Below are 25,510 nucleotides of genomic sequence, written 5' to 3'. Positions count from 1 at the left end.
ATCTTGCTTGCTGTAATCATTCCTCCAGTTAATGCTGAAGGATCCCTTACTCAGCACATACGGGCTCCTCGTTTTAAGACAGACTTGAAAAACTGTGAACCTGTCCTTTAAAAAAACAGGGACGTCAAACAGGTACAGGCTCCTTCCTGCTGAGATGCTTTCATTTAATTTAACCATGCATGTTTTTTGTTACATTTTTAGAGTCATGTACTTTTAAAAGCTTAATGGCTGAGCAGATTGTTAATGTTTCATGTATTTGCAGTCAGTGCCTGATCTCCCTCAGTGGAAAATTGGACAGTATGTGAGAGTTACAAACTGCATTCATAAGGAATTCTCTCACCTGAACACCCGTTATTATCCAAATAGAATGTGTAGTACAGAGTAAAATGGGCCTTACAGGAGAAGGAGTAAAATGGGTAATAAAGAAATTTGTGAAGCAAGCCTGATTGCAGAAGAAAATAGTTTTTTGGCAAATTGCTTAGATGTACCAGAGTGTCTCAAATACTCTACAGGTCCCTCTATGGCAAAACCGTGGGCAGATTATTTTTTTTATTCCTTTACAAAATAACTCAGAATGCATTCAGAAATGGGATTTAATTGGCATGATGTATCCTTTACATGGTATTCTGTATTTCAAAACTGACAAAAAAAAAGGAACACTTTCATATTGGTTCAGTTGCTCCATCAACATGTAAAAGGAAACAGATTATTGCTGAATTCATGTTCCTTGATTCCAGCAAAATGGAAAAGCTCATGCTCAGCGGCTCAGGTCCGTTTCCTTGAGCTGAAATGAGAACATATTGGCGTAATTCATTCCTATTTTTATGCTCTATTGTACTGAACCCATGGGTGGAAAATTTCAAAAATAATGGCATGATGCTGGAATCATACAGAAGCTGGTTCGAACACAGAAATGACCTCCCATTTCAAAGTCTCTGAGATTAGATGACCCAATGAAATATTGATTTTACAAAAAGGAGCAACGTGACCGGCGTCCTGATTCCGAGGATAAACTAACAAAACCCCTATTATTTCACATAAAAACCATAAAGTGCAAGACAATTTTCTATGTCCCCAGGTTTTATTGAGTCATCCATTCACCACTGATCGAGACCTTGAAAATAAGGGAGAGCGCATTTTCCTTTGCGGACAGATGCATTATAGAAGGCGGCCAACAGCCTTTCAACCTCCAATGCTTTTCTTCGTCTGATAAACAGGAATTTCATATTGCAACTTTAAAAGTAATACAGTAAAAAATAATAAAAAATATTCTGTGTACATAAAGCTTATGAGCATTGGAATACTGGTGTGGGATCATAGATCAGGTGACAAGACCGTTAAAGTGAAGACAAGATGGTCGCGGATCAGATATCCAACAATATTTTACACACGCGGGCCCCCGGCCTTAAAACAGTGACCGTTGTAAAGCCAAACTCTTTAGCAGTGCTAAGAATTCTAGCAATAAAAATCTAAAAATCCAGACTCAACGAATACGCTTCTACCTGGACTCGTGTTTAAAAAAAAATTTGAGATTGCATTGTCGTGTTCAATTGTAGATTTGAGACGGGATCAAATCGTGTCTGAATGTGTTGGTAAACCTGTGCAAGAGGCAGATGTTTTTGGTGGCTCAGTCAAGAGAAAAACGCAGAAAAAAGCCCTCCTGAATAAAGCCTTCCTAAAGAAAAGTAGAAAAGAAAAGTAGAACCCTGAAGTGTGACGTCGTGTATAAGCACGGTTAAAAAAAAAAGAAAAAAAAAATGGTGGCGGGTACACCTGTAGTTTAACCTTTTTCTCTACAAACGACGGATATTGCTTGGTCAAAAGCTTATAATAACATGAGTAAAAAAATAAAATGTACAATACAATGCACATTATGAGCAAACATCATTAAAACACACTGCTGCAAACAAACGTAAGAGATAAGAACGTGATGAGCCAGCTCTTGGTATTTAGTTTCCAGTCCAAACAGCTGGGACATGTAAAAACACGTAAATTAATCATTTAAGATCCAAGTGCCTTTATAAAAACAATAAAAAGACAAAATAATATAAAACAGATCATTGTTGCGCACACTGGAACCAGAATATATCTGCCAGTTGCAACTCTTACAATAAACTCAGATGTTATGTGACATGAATGACACTTTGTCAAGCACGATTCTTCTTTAAATGAAACTTTCCTTCTTCAATATAAACAACATGTACATTTGGAGAGAGCGCGGGCATTCCCCACGCTCTCAAATTCACAGTTAGCAATTAGATGTCAACATTGTCGGCACAGTGAGAATTGCACATATGAAAGGGGGGGAGACGACAAAGTCGGGACTACGTAGTAATGACACAGAGGGGACTCTAGGGGGTGATATAGCCTAGGAAAAGCAGAGGAAAGAAAATATTGCACATGATTCTAATGGTGGACCCTTCTTCCCTCCTGCATGTCTTTCCAAGTCCCAGCAGGTGCAGTAAAGACGGATCTCCTTCTGATGTAGTGAGCTCAGAACAATCAAGCCTGCATCCTTCGCACAGAGTTCTCCATGAGGACTACAGTAGTCCAGGGGGGGTGGGGGGGTGACAGCATAATAAAAGGAGAGGGGATTAAAAACACGTCCACTGAGACGAGTCCACCGGTGTCGTCGATGAGCCGAGGTACGGTCGCCCTCGTTCGATTGCGAACATAAAGACCCTCCCCGCTGTCTGAGCGCCAGCCTGAGAGCTCAGCGGAGAGGCTGAGGAGACGGGGGTCGGAGCTAATTCCATGGAGGGGGCGGCGTGTGAATCGGCCGGAGTCATTTGTGTGCTACTATGGTGGATGGATTGGTGGGTGTTTGCGTCCTGTAAAGCGTGGTACCGACTCAGTCGCGTGGGTCTTGAAAAAGGCATTTCAGAAGACATGGCCTTATTGTAGAAACGGGCACCATTTTACCGTCCAGCACTTAAGGTTCTCAGTGGAGGAGAGCACCGGTCCGGCACTGCTCGAGACAGTGGTGGTCTACTATGGTCTGTGAAACCTAAGAGACGAGCAAAAAAAGAAAAAAAAAAGAAGTGTTGTTTCAAAACATTTCATCAGCTCATCCAGAGCTCCCTGCTCTGTGCAGCAGCCACTACCTTCAGCATGCAAACAGCCCAGCTGTACATCAACCGAAAACCAAAAAGGGGGCGTGCACGGGCGCCTGCAGAATGAACGGATTCTGCTCGTTACCTGGTTAAATGGCGACTTGACTCGTGCACTTCCATCTCGTGGCTCTTGAAATCGTTGAGTTCCTTGCGTATAGCTGCCTGCAGAGGACAAACGAGGAGGGACACCTTTAGTACACAAACTGCAGCCTTTAAGCCCCGACTACCTCCTTTTTAGTGTGCTTCATGCATCATTTACGCTCATCTCGAGGCCACGAATTGAAAATATTCTGCTGAATTCTCTTTTCACATCACAAGATGTCCTCCCCCTCAAGACATCAGAGAGCATAAACAGTACTATACGATCTGTTGCTCTTCTACCTGGGTAGTCAGCTTGTGCTTTTTAAACTATTTACAAAGACTAAAAATACACACCGAAAAAATAAAACATTGAAATAGCATTTTCACTTTCGACCAATACAGGTTTATATTTAAAACGAAGAGAGAAAACACATTTTTTTCTGGGTCGGTTTTTGAGCACAAACCGAAGCAGTTTCCATTCATGTAGTTACACACCTTCACATTTGGTACGACACCCAGTGAATCATGGCGTCTAAGTAGCACCACTGGAGCAGTGCAGGGATGAGTGCCTTGCCCAAGGGGCAGGATGTTTGTGCAGATTCTCAAAGTGAGGATGAGTCAAAGTTCCAGGGAATAAAATGGCGTGCTGTGCCCGTTTTATTTATTTTTTTTGCTTCTTTTTTTTTAAATATGGTTACATCCCATCCCCTCTAAATGTGTGACAGCAACCCAGGCAGGTGATGTCACCGCTTTTGATATTCGACATGACTCAGAAATGGCCTCAATTCTCAGAGAGGATGCTTCTGCGACAGGAGAACAAATAATATTCTATATACTGCGCTAGATGGAGACATTGTTTTTTTATATACATCAGCAAAGCCTCACTGAGGGGTCCTGAGGCAGTGCTTGTACGATCGCTCTCTTATGTAAGGGGAGATGTTGCATAATCAAAAAAAGCCCGCTGAATCCCCGTGATGTTCACATGAGCGCTCCTCAGGTGTGACCTGCCGTGTTCAGAACTGCGCATCATCAAAAGCAAGAGGAGGCAGCATCGCTGCTCTAAAAAAAACATAAAGAAATCAAGACCTCATTAAAAGTCAGACGCATGGACCGCTGGGCAGTGAGCAGCAGGACCGCTGCAGGGTGTTCGCCCACACCAGGGGAACCAAACAGCTGAGCTGGAACTTGCCGTATAGCAAGAGAGGAAGGAGCACAACACGTCCCACTATCATCACTCTCCTGCCGAAGGGGTTGCCTCGTATGAGGCGCAGAGAGCTCTCGAGATCACTAGAAGATGGTTTCATTTTAACGAAGCGGAAGCGATACTGGCCTTGTCAGCTGCTGTGAGCCGGGTCCAGGGTTTATCTGCCCGCCTGTCGTAGTCCTGGGCGTCCGACACCTCCACGTAGTCACTGAATCGGATGAGAATCTTGGCCATTCTCAGCTCCTCTACAGTGGGCCTCTGGCTCAGCTGGAAAGAGAGCAGGAGAGAATAGAGTTGGAGAAGAGAAAACCAGGTCGAGCATTCCTAGCAACTGTCACGGTTAGCAGCTTCTCAGATTTCTCCAAATATTAAGTTCCTTTTCCACATTCAGTGTTTCTAATTTGGTTCAAGACCACACGGGATGTTTATTCAAATCAATGGGCTTAAAGAATCTATTGGTAATTTCAGAGAAGTGTAATGCACCAATTGTAGATGGAAATCACCAACATCTGGCGCCAAATCAGCCAGGTCGCTCGATATTAGCTCATCACAGCTCTCAGTGTCGGAGGACATCGATGAACAACAACAAACTGTGGTACATACATGAAACTCATTTTCAAATCAGAGATCTCTTATAGCGGTAGAATGTTGTCGGTATCATGATCAGAAATCAAATCAAAAATTAAATTTCATTCGTTTAAAAATCTATTTTGTTCAATACAGTGCCCGCTGCTGAATGTCACTACGCTGTACACAACAAGGCGTGTGATGCGCTAAATAAAATCCTCCAACAGCTGCGAGATTTGTTGTTTTGAGCAGCATGTCCGCAGGTGAGCAGGAAGTGCTAGAAAGTAATTGAAAGTGACGGGGAACATGCTCGACGCCTCGCTATGGGGGTCCAAGGATTTGGCAGCCAACATGCTGAAGAGGGGGGGGGGGGCAAGGACACGGCGTCCCCTGGGGGAGACCTGAGAACTACAACGCCGGGACTTTACCGGACCAGATCCCCGAGTCACTGTCACAGTGTTTGCTTATCCTGCCAGCTTCTTACCCCCCCCCCCCCCCGTATGCCTAAAGATCACGTGTGGGTTTGCACTTTCGGAGCTATTTTGGACTCACCTTTCGTGATAGCCTTCGTTTTATCTCCCTCTTCTCCTCTATTTCCTCTAGCTCGTTGCGAGCTGCAGAGAAACGAAGAGGACGAGCGTTATGCTGCGAGCGTGCACAAAAATGTTTAGAGGACACTGAAAGGGGAACAAACACGTCATCTGCGTTAATGTGGCTCATTAGATTCACACTAAACTGGATACGTTTCTTGCACTTTCCATCATTTTGCTGTTTGATGCTATCAGGGATGGGTATCAGGGGAGAACGATTGCTCCGTTCTTTTCAAGTTGTCCCAGGGCTTTTTTTGGTCCATGTTCCTGATCAAGTGATTAACCCATTTAGGCATAAACATTTCTTTCTTTTACTACGACTGAATTCTGATCACGTAAAGCTCTTACATCTCCCTGAAACTCATCCATGTGTTGTACTATACATATATTCACAGAGACAAAAAAACAAAAACCTCCAGCTCAGAGCAGCAATTTAAAAGGAGAGACGAGAGTAAACAAGAAGCATTCTGGGACACGAGCTCCTGTTTGTGAAAGCTTTGGCAGGCGAACTGCATTTTGTGCTCGTGCTGAACACGTACTGTATCCGTAATGCTGCTCGCAGTTCCGGATTCCACCCTGGAAAAATGAAGCTTAACCGTGGTACTGTATGCGCGCGAGTGATGGTGAGGACGTGACTTGTCGCGCGTGGATTCTTTAGGCTTTGTATTTTCCGGCAAGGAGAGCAGGAGCTGCTGGTAAATCGGTCTTTGATGTGAGAGACGCAGAATCCCGGTCGACAGAGCTGCTCCTCTCTGATACTGCATGTGTGTGTTTGAGCAAAAGCAACCCGTCTCCCTGGACATGACTCCTCAGGGAGCCCTGCTGCTCGTGTGCCTCAGATGAAAAGACGGACCACGGAGGAGTAAAAGATGTATGCCACTAGCTTTCACATAACTGGGCCTCTGCAACCAGGCAGCAAATATGGACCCATGCTTCGCTACAATACGCTTAATGAAGGGTCACGTAGTTGGAGAGGGTCATTTTGGAGGTTTTTGTCTTTTATTTTTTGGTTATTTGTGAGCTCACAGATAATGTTAAGTGTAATGAAGACACTCACGTTTGAGGATGTTCCTCTGCTCCAGCTCCTCCGCCGTCGGCCTCTGACTCAAGCGCCTGGTAAAAAACAGACAGTCATCGTCAGCACATGATCCCGGGCAACAGGTCAGCAAGGTAAAACTATCACATTCCTGATGCAAATCAACCTACTTTACATGTGATATCATGTAAACATTAAGTGTCGTTCAAGAGAAAATCGGACATTTCACTGGTTCTTCTTCTGTGGTATAAAAAGGTCAAAAGCTGCTCGTTTTCACTTCCCTGCTTTGACAGCAGCTCCCAGTCCAGTTACCTTATTCACATTTTGCCTCACAGCTCGAGTGCTCTTACGACTGACAACCCTGGGCTTTAAGGTAAAATGCAATACGATAGTCATCAACTACAATGTGTCCTTACTTCCTGCAGAACTTATTTATGAGCAACAGAGTGCAATTTTGTTTTCTCATCACTGATAGATTTGCTTCATGACGGCACTTTCCAAAGATTCCATCAACCACGATCCCCAATTCCTCTTTTCTAATGGAATGACATGTGCATGATAATACACGGGTGCAATGCAGGGAACAAGGCCAGTAAAAGCCAGGTCCTCCTGAAGACCTCAGGTCTCATCTGATGCTGAATAAGTCATTATGACGCCACGCGCACACCGAAAGGTGCTCAAGGCGGCTAAAAGTAAACCACGAAGACACATGGAACATGACAGCCTGTTCCCATCACATTATCTTATTTACGGCAAGATCTGAAGCGATGCATTTTTGTTCAAATTATCTCTAATTTCTGGCTGAAATGGCTCCGATGCAGTAAGACAATCTGTGAAAGGTCACTCTAAGTGCTTTCAACTGGGGACTCTTATTATAGCGCTGTGTCAGGACCCTGCGGGAGTGGACCCGACAGTAGGCACCGGATCAATGACTGCCTCCATCCCGTTCAGATCTGGCAGCCATCTGGCCCTCCAAGCTACTGTAGGCAGGGCCGGGGGCTGTGCTCGGACCGGCTTGTCTCATCTCGTCTTGTGTCATTTCTTCCGTTATTGTTCAGTAAAAGCCAAAAGCGCTGAATCTGGAGCTCTCTGCCTCTCGGTGCGGTCCGAGCATTACATCAGCAGAAAAACGCAGATAAACATGCTCGGACCGGTCAACAAGCATCCATACGGACGGCCCTTTCCAAACGATTTCCATTACAACCAGGTTTATTGAGGGCAGCCTGTCTGCCTGTTCAGAGCAATGTGGAGAGTAGAGACGAGAGTACAATGAGATTATATGTGGAGTTACTCAAGGTTTTATGACGTGGAAGAACGATTTGTTTGAAGCTGCACTAATCAATATTTTTACATTAACAATGGGTGAAATGTGTGTAATGTGGGAGCTGTTACTCGTAATGACAAAGACTTATCAAACTCTGCAGTTCCCCACAGCTTTGCTTTATCGGAGTCTCTCTTTCCAGGAAATCAATACGCTTAGTCATGAAATATAAACACGCGTTAAAACCCAACTTTTGGTATTTTGTTCACAAAACAAAATAAAAACGTGTTGGTTTGTGAGCTGTACATGTGCTGGTAGGTGGATGTTTTTACTAGCTATCTTCCCCTCTTATGCTAAGCTAAGCTAAGCTATCCCTCTCCTGGCTGTAGCTTCACATTTACCCGACAGACGAGAGATCGGTATCGACCTCATCATCCAACTGTGAGCTAGAAAGCAAATAGGCCCATTTCCCAAAATGTCAAACGATTCCTTGAAGAGACCTAAACTACATAAAAACATATCAAAGCAACATTTAGCCAAAGACACACAGAGCAGTGCACTCTCTCACGGGTAAACGCTGAAACGCTTCCTCTTGAGATAAAAAGACTCTCCAGGGTTTTGTGCGCTGAGGTCAGTGCGTCCTCCAACGGCGGCCTCATAATCAATTCTGATTGGCCCGACACAAGCGAAAACATCACACGGCACCGACGGCAAAAAAAAAAAAATAAAAAAAAAAAAAGCATGAAATTGGGAATTGTGCATCAAATGACACCGTGCAAAGGACACTGACGGAGCCTTTTGGGAACATGACAACTAAGCAGCCCGGCCTTCTGGGAACGCGTGCTGTGTTCCAATCGCAGTGGGGAATAGTGAGGTCTGTGCCAACGGCTCGAGATGATACTCCATCCCTCCCTCGCAACCATATTTCCCACATCTCGCATCTCGTTATGCTATCCAGCTTTCAGTTTTACCCATAGACGTGGCGGCCTTTTCCCCTTCTCAATACATCACATCCTCTTCATTCAGACAGTTAAGTCGTGTTTTCAGATCAAATGAGGCGTGTGATGCATTGGGGGGGGACAAATAATAAAAATCAAGTTGTTTGATCTGTTAAATTACTAGAAGTCACATTTATGATCTCAACATATGTACAGAAATTCCTGTGATTTGTACGCACTGCACCACTGTAGAGAGAGAGAGAGAGAGAGAGAGTGTGTGTGTGTAAACTGCTGGTATGAAGTAGATTGCGTGGTGCTGCTGTGTGGAGGAGTCGGGTAGAGATAGTTTGGCACATGCATCACCGTGGTGATTCAGTCAGCGAGGGAGGAAGTCAGGCAGGAGGAAGAAAGAGGAGAGAGAGAGCTGGAGCGAGAGAGAGAGCTGGAGAGAAGACGAGAAGAAAAAAAAAAAAGAGAGAGAGGGAGGGAGGGGCATGTGATGCATCGCTGAAATTAGGTCAGCTCCATTTTCAGAGCCTCATTTTAACGAGATAAAGCGTTTATCCTTATCGGATGTTGAGATGGAGAAAAAAAATATATATATAAAAGGATATAAAAGTGTTTCAGTAGAAGAAGAAATAAATAAATAGGCTCACATGCAACAGCTTTGGACAGAGTCACAGTTCTATCAGCCGGGATAACGTCAGCACAAAGTCAAGGACAAAATAGTCGCTTTGGTTGAGAAAGCTCAAGTGCTGTTCTTCCAGCAATAATCAACCAGATTTACTTAAAAATATTTGGCCCATAACTTGTGCATGTGTGTGTAAATGTATTCACGTTTAAAAAAAATGAGTGTGTGTGCGTGTGTGCGCGCACACTCGCCTCGTGAGTTTGGTGCCGATCTGCTGCCTGGACTCCAGTCGCTCCTCATCGGTCTGCACGGGCAGGATGTTTTTCTCCTCCAGCTCCCTTTTGGATGGACGGTTACTCAGCTTGATGGCCAGAGAGTCTTTCCTCAGCACCTTCTGAGCCAGGGTACCTGAACCAAACACAGCGGTCCCACATGAGAGGCGCTGCAGGCTCCAAGCATCGATCTGGGGCCACGTTTAACAAAACGTTCTCTGGCTTTCTTTAGTCACTCATCCGTAACTCTCAAATGTTTTTTGTCTGATGCTGAATTTTAAGTAGTTGCAAAATTATTGAAAAAGGTCCAAACATGGAATACTGCTCTACCCGACTATGATCTAAAACCTATAGTGACTTTTATTTGATGGTTTGCACATTACATGGAATGTTTGCCTAAACATTTGGAGAGTGTCCTGTACCTTTAAGGGCTAACTCATACTTCCACCTTAAAGTCACACATGTGGCACATTGAACGGTTCCATTGCACATGGCCGATCACAACCTTTACAAAAACTCCAACATGCTCCCGTGTGAAAACAAGCAGACGGTGTCGAAGACACAAACAGCTTTGCACGGGTCAGCAGTTTCGCCGAGAGGAGGCGAGTGTTTTGCACCAAAGTTTGGCCCTGCTTTGAAGATCAAACTACATCTGAGATCCAGGAGCAGTCAGGTGTTGATCCGGGTTAGTCGCACAGGGTAAACATGAGACATCCATACCAACAAAACAGACAAAGACGGGTTTCTTGCCTCGGTTTTTATGGGGGGAGTTTTGTTTTTTTTGTCACTTTTCCACAACCGGCCTTTTACCTTTTACGTCTTCCTTTGTGCATTTTAACACAAAGACTCCTCAAGGTCCCCGCGACTGCTGCCACTCACTTGTAAATATGGCGTCGTCGTCTTCGTCGTCGTCCTCGTCGTCGTCCACGTCGTCGTCCTCGTCCTTGTACATGCTGGGCAGATCCTCGTAGTCGCACTCGTTGGGCATGTTCTCCTTGTCGTCCTCGTAGTCGATGATCACGGACGGCACTTCTCTCCTGTCCAGGGGAAGACACTGACCAATGCCGTGCAACGCCGAGCTGGAGGACAGAAAGGGACGGAAATAAATCCAAATCTTTTCAAACAGTCAGGAAAATAGTGTTTATGACGTGTAGTATCACTGAAACCATAACCCCCTTAAACCTTCTCAATCCAGAAAAGAAAGCGATTTAAAACAATAAAGGGGCTTCTGGTACAATGATAGCTTAGTGGGTTTTTAATCCAAGTACAAGAGGGAGAGCAGATACAGAACTCCAGCTGAATGAGACTGGAGTACAAAGAGCCTGAATGCAGACTGTCTGATTCTGTGCAGTCCTACGCAATGCCATGCAATCCTCTGCACAAGAGGAAAAGAGCAACTGAACTTGTACAATTCAGAAACAAAGAGGTGACAGAAATAAACTCTCAGGATCAATCGTTGCGAGTGCCAACCTCCCGCCTATTTGATTTATCGATTAACCGCAGTCTAGTCGGCTCTCTTCGCGATGAACCCGCTGTTACGCAACCCTTTTTGGAGCTTTCGGTCCAATTGTGAGCAACGGCCATTACTTCCTTATCCCCTGCCCAAATGGCTTTGGTGATGAAGAGATCCTAATGTCCGAGGTTACATAACGTCCAATCCGCTACCATGTCCCTTTATTTATTTATTTTACTCCAAGCAGCGAAGAAACGCTCCTCTTGTAAAGAGCAGCTGGTCGTGTTATGTCAGGCCAACTGCTGGAGGGACGCCTCCTCCATGAGCCGGCGCCCACACATACACACATTTACTTCCAAACTGGGCCACGCTGCCCTGTGAGGCAGCGGGCCGATTTAGACCCGTATGCCGGCGCTACATGGCAGGACGCGACCTCAATAACACCGGGATGGATTTGAGAGTAGCAGACGAAAACACAACCTGGTAAACAGGTCTATGCTAATTATAAGGCTTTTCTCCCCCCAGTATTTACTCTGATGAGTGCTGTGATTGGTACAGCTTTTACTAACAAGAGATGCATCGACCACAGACTCCACACACGACAATTCTTCATAAAAAAAGGAAACATCACCAGCAACCCTTTGAAGCCAATCGGTATCAAGCGATAACCTCCAATCGGGGAAATATTTTAAATTACACACAAAGTTTTGTTAAAATCCAAACAAGATATCACGTGTGATGCACAGACAGATCCATAACACCCCCCCCCCCCCGCCTTCACTGGGAGGACAACCAGATTGAACGACCCGAGCGCTGATGGCCACTAACCTTTCAAACCTCTGCATGGAGAGCGCCAGGGTTTTATTGAGCTCCTCGATGATGCGGCTCGGCATGTGCAAGCTGCCGTACTGGAGCTGGAGCGGGTGGCCGTGGCTCTGGTGGAGGCCGGAGAGCGCGGCGAGCTGGGAGGGCAGCAGGGTGCCGTGGTGGAGGGACATGCCCTGGGGAGGGCCGCACTTTTGGGAGAGAGCGCAGAGGGGGTTGGGGGACGGAGACGGGGAGCCGGAGGAGTCCATTCCCCCTGTAGGCACACAAATCATCACTTTTTTGGGAGGAAGGGGCGGGGAGTGCTTTCCCCCGGGCATACAGGGCAACTTCATTGGCTTGCAAGAATCTAGAAAGAAAACAAAAAAGCTAAATCAAGATTATTTATTTTATACTTGGTTAAATGGCGGCCACTACACTTTGATGGCTCGTGGACACGGCTCAGACGTCAGCGCAGAGCGGTGGGAATTAGGCCAGGGTAATGCCACTTCCCTCTGACGGACAACGACAGAGAGAGCCCTGCTGACATAACCACGGGGGGCTTTAATGAGACTACTACAATCCTGTGCACATGTGTGGCAACGCAGGTAGCTGTTTAAAAGAGACAGCGGTCGTGGCTCATTTGTCAAAAAGAAGAACTCCAGGAAGTAATAAGTAGGCTACAACTATTTCTGTGTTTGGGTTTGAGAAAAAGGGGACACCGAGCATCAACTGACCTGTGCTGTGGTTCGGGATCCTAGAGAAAGGCTTGGGAGGGAGAGCGGGAGGCTGTTTGTGGTACTTGACGGGGTTATCCTGAAGGTCTCCAGAGTAGGTGACAGATTTCTTGGTGGGCAGGACCATAGACGACTTCATAGAGGACTCCTTAGTGCACACTCTGCCGTCCATCGAGGAGCCGAACTCAACGGTGGCTAAACGTAAAAAAAATAATAATAAAAATAGAAAGAAGCGTCAGTCTGACAAGCATCGAAAATCGTGATTTGCCTGCACAAGAAAGACACTTGACGGGAAAGACTGTTCCAACAAAGTTTAAAATGAAGTGCTCAGTTTTGAGACAATGGGAAGTGGATTCAGAACAGCTCAGGCTGTTTAACGACCCGAGAGCCCTTTATCAGCACAAAGCAGACCAGGGAGCGCTGTCAGCCAAGCAGTTTGACAGGACTTTTGCTTTTTTTAATTCTTTCACAGCACGAAGCCGTTTGAAGTGGGTTTTTTTTTTTTTAAGGCTGACAGTGCGATTCACAACGCTGCTCACATATTCTGACAAACAATGCATTCATGTTGGGAGCTCACCCCAAGTCCCAAATTTCATCTCGACAGCCTTTTGAAGAGAAAACCACAAGAATAATTATAACCCCCCCCCCCCTGATATTTTTTAAAGAAAGGTAAGTCTCATGCCTTTTGAACATTCAGAAAGTCTTGGAGTTTTTGCTCATATTCATGTCAGTCGTTGCTGTAACCAGCTGTCCTTCAAAGGCCCTCCTTCTGAAGCGTCCTCATGAGGGAAGATCTGATTGGATCTTTAAATTCAGCCACTGAGATGGCGGACTCTGTACCATTTAACTCTCAACTAGACCAGTGATGGGGTTTGGCTGGCGTGTGCCACATTAAATCCAGGAAGTCTAAAAACGGCAAACAGTTAAAACCGATTTACAATCCAGCAGCCAATCAGATGAAAGGTTAGCACATTTTTGCTAACATGGGATTTCTTTTATTTCTATTATAGTTACATTTCTGCCCCTACGGATCTATTTCTATCTGGATCAGAGTCGATTTGAACTACAAAGCGAGTTGTGTGGTCTATCTAGGAGTGGCGTGGGGGGGGGGGGGAATTTAAGGAGAAGCGGCTAGCATCATTCTACAAGTAAAATATTCCATTTACAACTGTACTTGATTTGGGCATGTTTGAAGGCATTTGTTTTAGCTTTCTTCTTGTTTTTGAACATTGTCCAAAAAGCTCAATTTGTAAAACAATAAAATATGGAAACCCCTCATTTGCTCCGTTCACATCTTGGCAAGAGGCAACAGACTTTTCTGAGCTTCAGTAACTTTATTTGCGATGTCCCGAGGCATGCGGCGCTCTGCTGTCAAGACTCAAATACGCTCTCTAGCTTTGAATACGGGGTGTGTCAGGCACATCAAATCAAGATCAAAGAGTGTATAAAACCCCACAACATTTCTATAATGAAAGATTATATCACCAGACGCCCGTGCCAAAATCTTGAAGAGCGCACTTCAGACACTCCTGATTAACGGGGAGACCAACAACTTCCAATTCAGCGCACCGCTCCTATACCGTTACTGTAGGTTCTACTTAAAAACAGAGACAGTTTCCAGCTCTGGTGGAGTCAGACTGGAGGAACTGGAGAACATGCAGCTCACCTTTTTCAAAGATCTCTTTCAGCACTCCTCTCTTGATCAACTCATCTCTGCTCTGTCGCATTGACATCTTCCTTTCCAGAGCTGAGGGGGCAACGGAGAAATAATGTTAAAGTCATTTTCACATCGGCAAAACCTTTGAATAACACAAAAGAAAAAACATAGAGATCTCCAGATCAAGAGCCATGTCTTTAAGTCGATTTGTACTCATGGTACTGGCAATACCTGGAAGTCTACAAGGGATTTTCAAGATGGCCGTGCATGGCCATTCACATCGCCTTCTCTTTTAAAAGACTTTTTTCTTTCTTTTAGAGAATGTTTTTGTTGAAAACATGAGATAGGGCAGGCATGATTCTATATTCTTATTATTGTCAACAAGTCCCATGAATAGACCAAAGCTAACCATCCATTAGCCTTCCCTATTCTGTCTGTGGCACTCAGCCCCAAACCTCATTTGTTCCAACTGAAGACGTAACCCTTTTAAAAACAGGAAATACATCTTCGTATTTTTAAAAATGGCCTGAAACCCTCTTAAAAACAGCTGGGCATTGTAGTTTTAAAGAAAAAGATTACTCGGCGGATTTACCGGGGACCATTTTCAGCTGCGGATAAGTACACATTTAGTGGGATGCTGAGTATTTATAGCAGCAGCGGCGGCGTACGTGGACCTGACACAAAATAAACTACAGAGCCCATAATCATTGTGACGAAGGGACATGTCTCCCAGTGCAACAATGTGGCTCGTTGAGTTGTTAATGTCTTTTGGAGAACAATGGAGGTCGATGCATCAGGCTTTGCCTGCACAGGTGATACTTGTAGGATCAATTCATTGTTGGGTTTTGTCTTTTAATGGGATTAGACAATAAGAGAAATAGAGGCCATCAACAAACGTATCCTACGAGTAAATGCTTTTCTTTTTTTACTTGAACACGACTGTAGCACCAGTACATTATTGGTCTTGCTGTACATGCGTGTCTAATGGTAGATCTTTCGATCGTATAAAAGAATTCCAAGCAACTTCAGTCGAGAGAACAGCAGCGTTCGTAACATCCTGGATTTTGTTGTGAAGATAATCTGTGAAACGTCTCTTCTGATCACCTAAAGCCGAACATAAACGGGACCTCGATTAACAAAAGAGATAAAAGGGTGGAGAAGCTATTCCAACAACACCTCCCATCGTAATGCATTATGCACAAGATAACACGTCCCATAGCTACCGCTTCTATTCTTAGCCTTCAAAAAGTCGAGGCACTTAACATCTTGTAGCAGTAGGCGGAACAAAGGCAGCTAAAAAAATAAAAATCATGTTGGTAATTTCCAAATTCTACCCCTGCATAGAAACAAATTAAGAATGTGAAATGAGGATCAGCAACAGCACTTGAGCACGCTGCGCAGGAATCTCCCTGCAGGCGTCTGTAGCTGCTGCTTAAGAGGGAGATCACAGATCGGGCCATGTGTGCTTTACAGATGACCCAGGAGTCTCCATTAGAGCGCTGTGTTCAATGCCAACACATCCTCACTGTGGATTCATGAAAATACTGACAGCTTGACCTCTCTTCTCCTCGCCCTTAGTCACAGCACAGTGGATTTAAAACCAACTGCTGAGAGTCCAAAATAATTTAAAAAACACAAATGAGTCGTGCAAATGTCAGACGGGCAAATTTGGATCCTCTGTGCGTCAGTGTTCGAAACTACGCCAGCAAGAGCGAGTTATCATCAAACACTCCGCTCCATTACGAGTTCCTCCAGGGTACCAGATGTTCAATATCACTCAATACTTCAAAGGTGTTCCAAGAGAAGCCTGTTTGAGATCAGCTCCAAGCCAGGAATCTGTTGAGCAGCGATACATTTTTCGGGGCGGTGACCAAAATATCCCGAATACGTCACAAAAAATAAATTCTCCACTCGAGCCCTAAGAAGTGCTGCATTGAAGAATGTGAAATGAAAGGACTTCGTACACGTTACTTGGGATGCTGATGCATCAACATTTTTTTGTATTTGTTTACAGACGCAACAAATGTAACATTAGGTCAAGTCAAAGAGGATAAACACAACAGCTGACCCAGAATCAACACAGAGGAATGCTTCCAACAGAGTGAGTTTGGCCAGTCCCATAAAGCAGCGCAGGCATAAAAAAAAAAATTCACCTCTTTGCACCTGTGCACTCTCAAACTTCATTAAAATTTACAACGGCTCAGGAGACCAGAGAGGTTTCTATTAATAGCGTCTGCCAGTTGAGCCGTACCTGGATAATGAGAAAGAAACATAAACCTTGTAGTCCGAAAGTGTAATCAAAACTAGAGATCTCTGCACCTTGGCAGTCGATCTTCCTCAAAACTCACACAACCCTCTTCAAGTGAGAGGCGACGACTGTGCTTTCTGACTATTAATGTCAACATACGAGAATCTTCTATCATCTTATTCAGGGATGAACACCATTAAAAACACAGACAATACTGTTTTAGCCTCTGTAGCGTCTCATTTCTTTAAATAAAAATCCTTCAACAACGCTTGATTTCACCACCGAAGATATTTCTAAAGAAAACAGAAATTAAGAAAAACAGTCTTTGCATGACAGACACAATGTTCTTAAAAATGACTGATCAAAACATCCGCACCAACACTTCGCCAGAGTGGGGGAAACCCAGCTAAAGGTCGACGCACGGCTGGCGTTTCCTGTAACGTGTTGGGGGATTACACTGCCGTCTCATCCAAAATGAAAAGTAATTACTCAAAGCTTGATGACATAACTGCTACGCCACGGGACGCTGGACGGTTACGCAACACCATTAACTCAAAAGCCTTTATGCGGATACATCTTGACAGACTGTCAGATATTGTCTGCATATAAAACAAAAGAAGGTATTGTTAAAAATGGACACCGCAGCTGGCCGAGCGTTGACTCAGGAGTTAAATCACTGGCTGTCCTTGCGTGACATTTTGTTTAATATTTAATGAATGCATTAATAGTGTGCAAGAATTGGAATTTCATGTTCATTTCATCAGGAAGGTCCTGCGAGAGCCATTTAAAAAAATAATAATAAAAAAAGTGGATTTTTTTTATTTAAACAGCCACTCACACCTCTCTCCTTAACTTTGATCCTGAATGTGATTGACTGGGTCACCACCAGAATGGCAAATTATGAGCTGCGAGTTCACAATAAGGTCTAGGACTGTGCTGAGGATCATTAATATTAATGGGCACAATGCATCTTTCATATCAGGGTCCATAAAGCAGACGCCGTCCTCTAAATCACCTTAAATATCAGCAAGCTCTATTTCGGACGGGCCGAGCGGCGTCCGACGACTGCGGCCGCTCAGTCTGTGCCGAGACGAGAAGATCAGAGGCTCATCAGGGACACGCAGCAGTCGGGAGCGTATCAAATGAAAACTGGCACGTCTCAGTGCAGCCAGAATTGATCTGAGAACACTACGCTTAGTTTCTTTTTTTCCAGAGAAAATATATTCCACTGCGAAGTGACCCAGATAGTCAGAACACATCGTACCAACCCCGAGGCTCAGTAGCTCAAAGTGGAGCCCGAGCCTCTGCATTAAAAAAAAAAAAAAAAGTAAAAAAAACTTTCACGGAGCCTTTTATCAATGAGACGCTCCCGCGTTAAGGCTTGATGTGGCTAAACGCGTCTTTGATACATTAAAAAAAGGATACAGCGGAGATGAAAACTAAAAAACGCTAATGAACAGCAAGAAGGGTGCGTTTAGACGACCGCTGTTCACCAGGAAGCGCTAACTAATTGGATTAGAAACAAAAGATGGGAGATACTGTCAGACTACAGTGTTCTTTTGATGAATCTCTGCTGAACGTACAGCGTGACAAGACGCCCGACTGTCAGGCCCTCCCCGCTTCCTTCCTGAGGAGTACAGCCCCCCCCCCCCCCGGAGCTGGCCTTCATCTGCTTAATAACACGTTCATAATCCTGCGCTGTGCTCGGTGGCCAATTATCGACGACAACATCTGCTTGCCCAGTGGCTGGCCTCTGCTCCCCGCTGGCACAGCCAACACGATCAACAGTGAGTCATTCGCCGGCGACTGCAGGGACGAGTAGGGTTCAACCCTAAAATCAAAAGCACATATGGGTTTTTTTCCCCCCTGTGGAGTATTTATCAATCCAGATTGTTTTGGTGCGAGCTGCCTAGTTTCAGGAGATATCGGCCGTCCTTCCCTCCAATATAACGGAACTACATGGATTGTGATTCTGGGGATAAACCGTTCCTTTTAAGCAACAGGTCGAAGGTTGAAAGTATTAGTGCGATGACTGAATTAAAGTGTTTGTCATAATTATGTGGCAGGAGTTTTCTTATTTGTTCAAATGACGTCATCCCGTTCCAGGCGAGTAAATAAATAGGCTGCCATCTTAGCGTTGACAAACAAAATGAGGACAAATGCACAGCAGCGTGAGCAAGGTTCTGTTTAAAAAAAAAACGACAATAACGCCAATCAACAGGGGGGCTACAGGTCAACCAAAAGTCGATACAGTTTCCTAGATTAAGTAAGCTGAATTTTCTTCCTCTGAACACAGTTTTCATGACATCAAAACGCTCGTTACAAGAGGATTACAAGTGGGGGGGGGGGAAGAGTTACACGGAGCCATCTTTCTTCTTGGAATGAGCAAATAATTGAGATGCTCCTTTCGCCAAATGATCCGTTTTTCCTTTTTGCTCCGTCTTTCGGTCTTGTGAGATTAACATGCCGCGGCCGCCTACTCAAAACCCAATCCACGCCTCCAGCGGTTGTTAGCAATTCATGAATTGAGTGCTGTTCGAACCCCTGAATGGGTCCGATGCTCAGCCAGATAACAACAGGCTGCACCGGACATTCCAGCAGCTGAATCCGATCCTGTTTGCCAGCACACATTTCCCTCTATTTTACAAAAACTGTCAATATGAAAATAAAATCTGCAAATCAATGGAGGTGTTTTTTTAAAGACGTACTGTGATCACTGGCTCATAAAAGATACGGTTTCATAACGTTCCCCCTTTAATAGCTTGTTGGTGCGCAAATTCATCCCCCGAGCCACTTCCTGTCACTTGAATATGAATGTTGCAGCATTCCTCTTGTTTGGGGCTTTAAACGGTCGGGTTCACACTTGCTGAAATTGACGTGACAGTGTGTGTGTGTGTGTGCGCGCGGTGGTACTGGCGTCACTTTGGTTAAAAGAACCTGCCTGAGCATTGGAGCTACTTGCAGGACTGCACACGGCCTGCAGCTGGAAAACGACACAGGCCCACTTTACAGGCTGTTCCGGTGGCTCATAATCCAGCATCACGCCGCTATCAAAAAGGATTGAATGGAACAATGGCAGCAAAAGAATAATTTGGAGACAGCAGCATTATGCACACAAAACAAGTGGATAACAAAAGCGATGAGCGCTCTTTTTTCCCCCCACTCAACTCCACTGTGCATTAACACCATTGTAACGGGAGGGGAAAAAAAAGCCCTTTTGTCGCTCAGCTCTTCATTGTTGTCCTTCACCGCAGCAGGGGAGATGCCGTTATCACACGGCATTCATGATTGTTTCATCAAGTGCTCGCTATCTTTGAAAATACAGTAAAATTGTCAGAGTCAAGCGTCGAAAGCTAACAAATAGAATTCGTCAGCACTTGTGTTTCTCACTGAAAATACCACGTAGGCCAGAGAGACTGCAGAAGAGCCGGGGGGGGGGGGGGGGGGCCCGCGCCAGGGGCCGAAACACAAACTACAGCAGAACAGCACTCTGGGAACGGTAACGGTCGAATGCTAGCCGAAAGGTAACGCCAACAAAAAATAAAAAATAAGGTCAAATACACGCTTTGTGAGACCGATTCATTCAGGAAACTCACTAATTTTATAATATTACCAAATCAGAAGGCCCTGTCCCGTTCAGAGCGGATTCAGGCCTCGGTGCGTTTGCTCGTCTTTTATACAAGCGAGAGTTCTGCTTCCAACCGGCCAGATGCAGTCTGACAAATTGTCTCCTTCGTGTCCACCGGGCTGACGGTAGAATTCAGGACGGAGTCAGCCTGGAGGCAATAAGTACAGCGTGTCCTTCACTCCCTCCCTCCCCCCCGAAAAACACTGGCTTGCAAGATCAAAGGAACTCTGAAGAGACCGTTTCCGATTACGCTGAAACTCAATTCTTTTTTTAATCTTTTGGCCAAAAGGATTTACACCGCATTTCTTCCCACGACCAGACGCCGGTATGACATCACCGGGTTGTTTGATAAACATGACATGTGTTGTACCAACTGTAGAATTAAGAAATAAAAAAAGAGACATGTACCAGCTGATGTCTGCTTGAACTTCTCACTCTTCTTCTTCCTCCATTTCCAGGGCTTGAGGAGGCGTCCCAGAGTGGCAAACTTGCTCCGGCGACGGATGGGCGGAGTGTGGGTGCCGGAGAGCAAGGACTCGGAACGCATGGCGGCCAGCCTCTCTACTTCCTCAGCTGTAAGGGAATACAAAAAACAAGACAAACAGGGTCTGTGTTAGGATGCAGAGGAGGTGGTATTCTGGTACTCGGGAGAGATAGCAGTAAATGCAGCAGACACTTTTGCTCACAGAGATCCAAGCAGTTAGGAGCCCGTGCCAAGTGGCCCCCCGAGTCCCCTCGTGACTGGACGAGGTTTGGAGAGGATAAACAAACCTGCAGATCACATAGCATTAGCTCCGAGCCTAAACAGTTTGAGGCTGCATCCACCGAGCGGCTGGCAGCAGCCTGCCAAAACACACACACACACACACAAAAAACAGACTGATAAGCAGCACCTCATTAAAAGGAAATCTTTCTGCTCCTCATTAAATATTCACAAGGCCCCAGCTCGTTAAGACTTTTACATACCGTTGGGTATCAAAAGCGTTTCATTCTAACGAGTTATTAAATGAAAACGTGAAAAAGGCGTGTCGTGTTTGGAGAGATGCTGCGATCCAGGAGTACAAAACAAGCGAAAAAAAAAAAAAAAAAACTCTGGCAAAAGTTGCTCTTACAAAAAGCAAAGCTAATGTATTAGCTGCAGAGGTACGATCACAACTCTGGGACTCACAACAGACTCACTGGGAACGGATCTAAAAATAGAGCAATGCTAGCAGCAAACAAACCACGGTGGGCCTTTAGAAATGGACGTGTCGCAGACATTTAAGGTGTATAAAAAGGAAGTAGCATGCACCGACAGTCAAACAGCTGAATGCGACCATCTTGCAGGAACAGAAGACCGGCAAAGCATTCACTAAAACTTCATTATTATAAACGGCACTCACAAGATCATACAAAAGGCTTCGGTCAACTCGGAGTCTCTTAATAATTGCTGCTTTTTGGGGTTTGCCTCACTTGCATCATCTTTTTGCAACCTTAGCACAGTGTTGCACTGCCAGGCGCCAAGATTTCCCGCCTTGTGGGAGCAACGATTACCCAACTTGAATAGTGATGAAAGCTTTGAGTCAGACAGGTTTGAGTTTTTGCAGAATGCGCGGACACAGCTGGGTGACTATAACGGAAAAGAAGTATTCCAAAAAGGGCCACGTTCTCATGCCTGGGTCTGGAGTCCAGATTGTGTCAGATCATCAGCCATGACATGCTGTCAGGGAACTCGTTTTTTTTTTTGTCAATCATTACATCACATTCGTGGCGTTTGCCAACACGGACGTGTCACTTTTGCGGGTCGATGACAGCAGCAGGGTAAACAATGTGACAGTAACGCAGTGGAAATCAGTCCCGCGGACCTTTCGAAGTGGACGCTCTGGTGCCTCGGAGCCAACACGTCTCGGCACCACGCCGCTCCATAAACATCTCTATACAGACAGTGCTGATTAAATCCAGCGGAGAGTCAAATTACTTCATTAGGAGGTCCAAAAGCTCGAGGAAGACAAGAGAGGCAAAATCAAAGCCGAGTGACATCCAACAAAGCGAGCAGCAACCAGCTCTAATAATAATAATAATAATAATAACACACTTTTATGAACCGCAATAAAATAAAATTACATCAAACACTTCTTTGTGGGCCTCCACGCGTTAACGCAATGCACATCATATTTGGTGCATTCTGGGTAGCTGAACCATCTGTGTATTCTCTATAGTCGGTGTCGGTGCCGTGTGTTTACTTCCCCCAGCTTTCTTTTACTGGACCATTTCCAGGCACAGAAACACACCCACACACACAACCAAGAATGTCTACAACTCAAGTGCAAGGTGATGTAATCAATCACAGTCTTGACTAAATCCTGACAGAGGGGAGAGCAGCTCAATCTGCAAAGTAAAAATGTGGGGGGGGGGGGGGAGAGAGAGAGAGGAGAGAAAGCTCTTCCAAGTATCCATGGTGATTAAAAAAAAATGTTTTCGTGACATCCGGCCCAGTTGCATACAACCTGCATTCTCCACCACTGGAACACAAACACACAGGTGTGGCTGCTTGTCATTTATAAAAAACAACACTTGTTTGCATACCAAGATGGCTGAGTGATGATGTAATGACACTGACCTGGAAATGGCTCTGTGCACACAGCCTGCACAGCTTCATGCCATTTTAATCACACATAAATACATTAAAGAAATACTGTAGCTTCCATAATAAGCTACATAATACATAGATTATTGTGTGTGATGCAAACCAACCAGTAGCAATTCAATCAGAGCCCAACCCCTGCAAGAAGTTCTGATCCAGTCAGAAGCAGTTCCCACAAACGGCAACAATGAATCAGTCGCGTTGCGTCTAAAAGGCACGTGACTCACTTAACCGTACTCACCGTAACTAGCAGACACATCATGCAGACGCAAAGCACTGAGCGATATGGAGCCCGGTGGGGCCCATCGGCAAATCATGAGCACAGAGCACGGCAGCACCGCGGGATGACGCCACGGCCCCGGTGCTCGAGCCTCTTTACTCACCGTCCTGCGTGTCGTTCCCGCGACTGCAATTGCTGCAAATGTGCTTGATCTCCTTCCCGATGTGGCAGTGGATGGCGAAGGGCATGTTGTTGTTGTGGTGCTGGTGGTGGTGGTGATGGTGCTGCTGCTGCTGCTGCTGCTGCTGGTAGGTGTTGTGGTAGTTGTGGCTTTGCGGATGCTGGCCGTGTCCTTTCTTGTTGCCGAGGGACATGATTTTGACCAGGCTGAACGCCGCCTTCTTCTTCTTCTTCGGCTTCTCCACCGCCACGGGCGTTGCTCGGCACCCCGTGGCAAACCAAGTGCCGTGCATGATGGTGGGCGCGGGGTCCACCGTCGGGTAATTGGCCGTCTTGAACATCGGGGTGGTGGGGAAGGGGGCGCGAGAGCAGAGCAGTGCTTCTGTGTGAACGACGGCGTGGCTTCAATTTAAATAAAAAAATAAAAAAGGCCCATCAATTGAGTCGTACCTGACCTACAGTAGCGGCTTCCATCGAGCCGAAAAAAAAGCCAACAGCCGCTCGTCTCTGCCGTGTCGCCCCCACACACCTTTACCTGAGATCCCGGTAACGTGCAGCTGCTCGGCGGCGCAATGCTAAAGTCGCTGCTGCTGCTGCTGAGAAAGACAAAAAGAAGAAGAAAGAAGCTCTGCTGCCGGATCCAAGCGAGCTAATAATAAACCGGAGAGTGAGTAGTGAGCGGCAGCGACTACCTCTCCCTCCCTGAGCTGCAGACTGCAGTCGTTTGTAGCTAATCCGCGATTAGTGGAGCCGAGCAGGGAGGGCCTGTGATTGGCTGCCCGGTGCGCTCCTCTAATAGGCCGGCGCTGACGGAGGAAAAGTTGCCCGTCTGATAATAGGATCCCAGTCTCTGTTCTTTTTAACAAGTTACATTACATGACAAACCATTTTCTGTATTTTTTAAAAACAATAATAACCACTACGACGTAATACATTTCATGAGCATGATATTTGCACAAAAACAGTGAGTTAGGTTGTGCTTTTTATCCAACCAACATATTATTATTTAGTCAGAGGAGTTAAATGATAATTAATCTGAGAGACAGAGTCTAGTTAATCATTTATTTAAAAAGGGAATATAGCCAAACATTAGAGGATGAAAACGCTGCTGAACCAGATTCATTTAATATATTAACCAATTTCCTGCATTTCTGCATTTTACCACTGTATTTTATTTCTTACACTGTTTTTTAATGTTTTAATGACTGTTTTTATTGTTTCAATGAATGTTCTTAATTGTTTTTAAATCTCCTTTTCTTTTGCCTTATGTTTTGATGCTTTTAATGGTTTTATGTGAAGCACTTTGAATTACCTTGTTGTTGAAATGTGCTATACAAATAAAGTTGCCTTGCCTTGCTGATGCTGTTATTGATTCCCTAAACAGACAGGTCATTATTGAGTCTTGCAGACTATAGCAAGTACAGGTACTATGAAATCACTCGCTGTTTAATTTTGTGTGTGAAATACGAGCATGTGAAACAGTTGTAGTTCAAAAACTGATTACAAAGGCCAAAAAGATGAAGGGAGATTTAGAAAGTCAGTTTCAAAGTATAGCTTGAGACGTGAGTGCAAAAAAACGACAGCGTCTGTCCAATAACAGCAGACAAGAGCTCAGAGAATTCAAATCAAAGAGAAAGAAAGGCAAAGGGGCCGTAATCAGCGATCAAGAGAGCTCAGCACTTCAAATGAGTAACAGCAATTAAATATTCTTTCTTCACATCACAAATTCCAAACAGCAGCCAAAACAGTCCCAAACACGAGTCGATCCCCGGAGCTATACTGAGCACATTTTTGTCGGTAGCTGATAACATTAATGGACAGTTATCGAGCAGTGAACGGTGGCGGGCTGCAGCTCACTTCAGTGACATCAAAGCCGTCTCTGAAATGATGGACAGAGGCCCTTGTTCTCACTCCCACCACGGTGCAACGCAGCAGCTGCTTCTCCTCGGTGCAAAGTTGACCTCTCTAATTTCCAAAGTTAAGGAAACCGGCAAGAATGGGGATTTTTTCTTTTTTTGGGGTTGTGTCTGAAACATGATATTTTGCAGCAAAGAGTCAGAGGTCAACGTACTTAGGACTGTGTTTGTGAGTGAGAGGGTATAAGAGGCTTTAAACACTCAAGAAACACATGTTGCTGTCTCACTGCACTGCTAGTTTCATAAACAAGGACAGCGTTAATCTTCCTCTCCCTGTTTACTCCCCTCGGTGAACATTATCCTGCCTATAGACCTTGGATTATCTTAAAATGCAGGCATCGGTCTCAACAG

General features: G+C 45.1%; 1 protein-coding gene across 1 annotated transcript; it reads right to left on the bottom strand.

Moving 5' to 3' along the window:
• Positions 1 to 575: 575 nt before the first annotated feature.
• Positions 576 to 24,226, bottom strand: LOC142956651 (phosphatase and actin regulator 1-like). Its single transcript, XM_076098321.1, has 11 exons — positions 23,227 to 24,226; positions 20,629 to 20,793; positions 14,354 to 14,434; positions 12,688 to 12,882; positions 11,971 to 12,320; positions 10,573 to 10,807; positions 9,673 to 9,829; positions 6,613 to 6,668; positions 5,518 to 5,579; positions 4,521 to 4,665; positions 576 to 3,271 (listed from the first exon to the last, which is right to left on the bottom strand). Exons 1-11 carry the CDS (start codon positions 23,582 to 23,584, stop codon positions 3,195 to 3,197), a joined length of 1,881 nt encoding a protein of 626 aa, XP_075954436.1. The 5' UTR covers positions 23,585 to 24,226; the 3' UTR covers positions 576 to 3,194.
• Positions 24,227 to 25,510: the final 1,284 nt, after the last annotated feature.

Source organism: Anarhichas minor, unplaced genomic scaffold, assembly GCF_050575085.1.
Source record: "Anarhichas minor isolate MPS153535 unplaced genomic scaffold, ASM5057508v1 ptg000024l, whole genome shotgun sequence".
Taxonomy (NCBI): domain Eukaryota; kingdom Metazoa; phylum Chordata; class Actinopteri; order Perciformes; family Anarhichadidae; genus Anarhichas; species Anarhichas minor.
Note: the sequence above shows the minus strand (reverse complement) of the source record. Positions and strands in the feature narration are given on the sequence as shown.

What these genes read in the sequence shown, in the direction of transcription:
- LOC142956651 (XM_076098321.1), bottom strand. Translation starts at nt 23,584, where the DNA reads ATGTTCAAGACGGCCAATTACCCGACGGTGGACCCCGCGCCCACCATC. An exon ending in GAAAGAGATCTTTGAAAAAG is followed by an intron (nt 12,883 to 14,353) that starts GTGAGCTGCATG and finishes TTTTACGTTTAG; the next exon opens with CCACCGTTGAGTTCGGCTCC. An exon ending in ATCGGCACCAAACTCACGAG is followed by an intron (nt 6,669 to 9,672) that starts GCGAGTGTGCGC and finishes GTTTTTTACCAG; the next exon opens with GCGCTTGAGTCAGAGGCCGA.